Here is a 4,628-nt window from a genome sequence, read left to right on the forward strand (position 1 = left end):
GAGCAACATGCCGAGCCGTACAATGGCCTCGCCCCATCACATCACAGGTAAACCGACCCTCCTATAAAAGGGGACCTTTGCTCCTCAGAGGGGGGGTTGGAAAAAAATTCCACGCTCTACAAACACTGTTCTTCTTCTCTTTATACATTTTGCCACCCATCTGACTTGAGCGTCGGAGGGCCGGCGCCGGAAAACCCGGCCACCGATTTGTCTGCAGGCACCCGGACGGAGGACGCCGCTCGCCGACGGATCGCCGCTCCCCAGTGAGGACCTGCCGCTCCCTCTCCTCGACCGAAGATTGCCCCCGGGTCCAATATCCAGTAACAATTAGCTATCAATTTATTCTTCAAAATTTCTCTGCCTCTGTAGCGACATGAGCTCTTAGACAACCTTAAAAAGTCTCCATCCATTGCGGCACCGAGAGCACAAATTATTCGCAACCATCCTTTTTCTTCGTCTTCCACTCCTGCATTAATTCTATCCAACACTCTCCTCTAAAATCTATATCCTCCAATCTGCATGGCCAACCACATCGACTTGGCAGACCCTAAACCTTATTTAGTTTGGTTGCATCAGTGATTCAATCTCCTTTACCTCCGCATTTATTGCATCACATGAGGTCGATAGTCTCCAATTTAGTTAGTTAGTCAATTACCATCCTAATTAAACAAAGGAGTAAGATCCACGGCACAGGTGATTAAGAAATGTTAGCCCCCTCGCTCACACCACTTATTATAAGGTCATGATAAAATTTAAATCCTAGGTTGCACCTTGCCACTATTCCTAAAGTCAGAAACCTTGCCTTCATGTGCTGAGTCCATAACTATATATTATATGGGGGGTCCAAAGCCTTTTTCTTCATGGGGTACTTCACAGCCACAACCCAAAAGCCCTGGCGTAAATCAAGCATTCATTTGCCTGAGGTGTTTGCTCCTTTGAAGAGGCTTTAAAGTCCACCCTCCTACTCCTCCTCCTCTCTCTTCACCCTCTGAGCCAAAGATGCTCTCGAAAAGCTCAGATCTTCCCCAAAAGTCCTTCCAAATAAGGCAGGATGACAAGTTCTACACCAGGCTCCTCTCCAAGGAGAGCTCTCCGGCCAACTCTTCCTTCAGAGTCTACTATGGGGTGGCCTCTGGGTCTGTGCCTTTCTTGTGGGAGTCCCAGCCTGGGACGCCAAAGAACACCATTCCCACCACCACCATCCCTCCCCTCACCCCTCCACCCTCGTACTACTCGAGCCCGGCGAGCACGAGCTCCAAGAAGTCCTCCAAGTCCAAGCTCATCCATACCATCCTTCCCAGGCTCACTCTGAGGAAGGCACATGCACCGCCTTCACCGTCCGTCTCGCTGTCATCCTCGCCGGCGTCATCCTCCTCCTCCTTGTTCTCTCCAATAGGCTCCAAAGGCACTCACCAGCGCCGGCGGTCCTCAAGCTCGAGGTTGTCATTCCCCTCCCCGGGCGACGACGAGGAATCCGACAATGGGTCCCCGACCTCGATTCTGTGCTTCAGAATGCGGCGAGGGGCTACCGACAGGCTCAGGGGATGCCACTCGGTCGTTAACATGAATAACACATTGTTGTCGATCGTTGATCATGGATCCAGGCAAGGTACTGCTTCCTAAAAGGCTTAACTCCACAAATTAGTGTTCTGGTTTTGGGCTGTAACGTTTGTTTAGTGTTCATCACCCACCAAAGAGCAGGCGGGCAAAGCCGAGAATGTTATAGCTAGATATCATCAAGTCCTGTCAATGCTAAGAATAACGTGGGCAACGTCTGTATCAGCATAGCTCGTGCTCTCCCTTGCATTCTCTACCACAGCCCTTCCTTTTCTTCTTCTTCTTCACACTGCTTTCCTTCTTAATAATTATTATTATGTATAAGTTGACATGGTGAAAAAATAGAGTTTTGTTTGATGGATGCGTGAAGATAGCAGCTTCTGCATTGGCCTGGATGACCTGGTGCAAATGCAATGAGAAATAAGCTTTACATGGCCTTTGTGTAAAGTGACCCGGGTTGTTGAGAAGAAAACAGAGGCAGTTGTCTCCTATTGTTGTTAGTGCTAAGCACTCTAGTTGAATTGATGTGGCATCTGGTGAGTGTTCGACATTATTATTGGGATTATCGATAATCTTGCTCATATATCAACATCAAGTGAGGAAAGATGGGTGCAGCTTCCTTCTCGGTATTTATTTCTATTTGCAAGTGTATTGGAATCTCTCTCTCTGTCTCTCTCTCCATGTGAGGAAGCGTGAGGCATAGGGGACAGGGTTAGTAAAAGAAAACTGGGCTGTCTTGCAGTAGTTAAATGAATCGAGGAGCAGCTCGGTTAATTAATGAGACTGATCTCCTTGTGTTTCATTTTAGGTGCGAAATTGATGGACTAGCTTGCGGTCAGCAAGGCGGGTTCCAGTTTTCTTTCTTTCTTTTTTTTACTCTGACCAAAAAATTCTGAAGTAGCTTTTTTGAGAAACCCAATTAAGTAGGATTTCCACTACTGCTAATAAGCTAACTGAAACACTTACCTACCAAAAAAAACAAAAAACTAAAACGCTGTTTTGTTGCATTCTTTTTTGGAAATATTAGAAGGGGATAGTTTGATAACTGTATGGGTTCAGTTAGAGTTAGAAGAGTTTCCTTCTTACTCTAAAAGAAGAATGACTCTAGGTCGAAAAATATTTTTTACTGCTAGATAGAATCTGCTTAATTTTCGGTATATTCAAATTCATCAAATATTTTGCATAAAGTGCTATTTGATTTGTTTTAATGTTCGATATTTGTGAGTCATTGAAGAAGTTGCATGTGTAAGTGGCTTGAAAGGGTTGAGCTGATGGGTTGGCAATTATGTAAAAATTTTGTGCATTCTGTAATGCCAAATAATGCATCATAAAACAGAATTTGTATGAGACTAATATCCAGGACTGGTGTTCAAACAGAGTAAAAAGGTTCATAAAAATCTATTAGACATATCTGATGATAAATGATCCTCAGATATTGAAGGTTCTAACAACTCTGATGGTATGTCTCTTGGTGGTGTATCAAGAGACTTGTGACTAATTTCCTACATTTGAAAAGGGTTGAGAGCTTCATGGGAGGGATACCTTTGTTTCATGATCCATCAACACGTCAACCGTAATTTTCTTTTCCTCTAGAAGGGCTTCTAATTGTATCTACCTATTCAGAGGATTGTTTCACAGTTTACGAAAGCCCGAAATGATAAAAGCGCAAATAAAGCCTTAGGAATTAACTACATACACTCTAGAGTCAGATCAATTGATGTTGAAATTTCTCGTATCTTCTTTTCCTCGCAACCTACAAGAATGAATCCGCGAGGAAATGCCACACCATTTTAGGGTCATTATGAGTGAGATTTCTAGTTAGACAAGCACTGCTTAAAATCATATACATTGCATGTGATTCACTCAAGCTTGCCTACGATTCCTAATACTTGTCCTTCACAAGATCTTAGTAAAGTCGCAACAACCTCCAGATATTAAAGTCAAGGAACCATTCTAGACCTCTAAGCTGTCTTTTGTTCAAAGTTAAACTTGAGAATTATTCACTCAGCAGTTGTTTTCAGCTTCACCAAGGGATCTGTGGATATTAAAGAGGTTAAACAATCAGTGGGCCAATCTACCGACTTCTTTCACAGAGATGGGCTCAGCTACTAAGGGAGTTGGTAGGATGTACACCCTACTATTTAATTCCCCACCATATATTAAAGACCAGATCAATTAGTTAATGTGAGCCTGTGGGTCGCTGCAACCAGAAAAAAATCTAATTAATATTTAGGACAAACATATGGATAAAAGATAAGAGAATAGGAAGAGAAATAAAACTAGTGCAAGCCTTGGCGTCTTTTATAATTAACGATGCTTTTAAAGATCATCATAAAGTTAGTTTTTGATGGTAGTATAGCCGATGCTTTTGTGACACTTTAGAAAGCGTTGCAAATAAAACTATCGATGCTTTTTCGCATCGGTATATACATTAAAAAGCATCGGCAATGCCTAATTTTTCTTTAGCATTCTTTCTAGTTGTTGCTAGTAAGCTCACATGGAAGGCCAGTAGTATAAACTACAGTAAGTGGTTGGGTTTTGTAATCCAATTACCAAGAGAATTAATCTCAGTTATGCAGTGGATACAGTATCATGTACCTTGAGGGGGAAAAAAAGATCAGATCTACAAAGATACCGCTTCTTAAAAAATACGAAGTACTGTAGTTGGTCGTTGAGTAAACTTGTTAGTGCAACTGTCACTTCAATTGGTACATTGATAAATGTAGCCCCACCAGTCAACCTGGCGCATGGCTGGTGTATTGATCAATGGGTCCAACACTGGAGTATTATAATCCTCCCATTGATAATGTTTTAGGATCCCATCAAGTATATGTTTTGGATTGCATCAATTGAAAAAACCAAGCATGATTTAGTATGGTTTCAGGACTGATAATAGGAGAAGGTGTGATCTCTCAGCAGGCACAAGCAGTCATCAAAACTGAAAGGCCAATCAAATCCTTTGCCGCAGGTATCAAATTTGATATAAAAGCTGAACTTAAGGATCAACTCAGATAATAGTGTAGAAACTAGTCTCAGTAGGAAAGACATGTTAAGGCTTCGACAAGATTTAA

At 42.4% G+C, this 4,628-nt stretch overlaps 1 protein-coding gene across 1 annotated transcript; it reads left to right on the forward strand.

Moving 5' to 3' along the window:
* The first annotated feature begins 875 nt into the window (after positions 1-875).
* LOC103696560 (uncharacterized) lies at positions 876-2,359 on the forward strand. The gene has a single exon (XM_008778232.6). The coding sequence runs from the start codon at positions 1,000-1,002 to the stop codon at positions 1,621-1,623; it is 624 nt and encodes a 207-aa protein (XP_008776454.1). The 5' UTR covers positions 876-999; the 3' UTR covers positions 1,624-2,359.
* Positions 2,360-4,628: the final 2,269 nt, after the last annotated feature.

The sequence above is a fragment of the Phoenix dactylifera genome, chromosome 17 (genome assembly GCF_051530095.1).
Source record: "Phoenix dactylifera cultivar Ajwa chromosome 17, Ajwa_hap1_PhDact_Kaust_v1.1, whole genome shotgun sequence".
NCBI classification, from domain to species: Eukaryota; Viridiplantae; Streptophyta; class Magnoliopsida; order Arecales; family Arecaceae; genus Phoenix; species Phoenix dactylifera.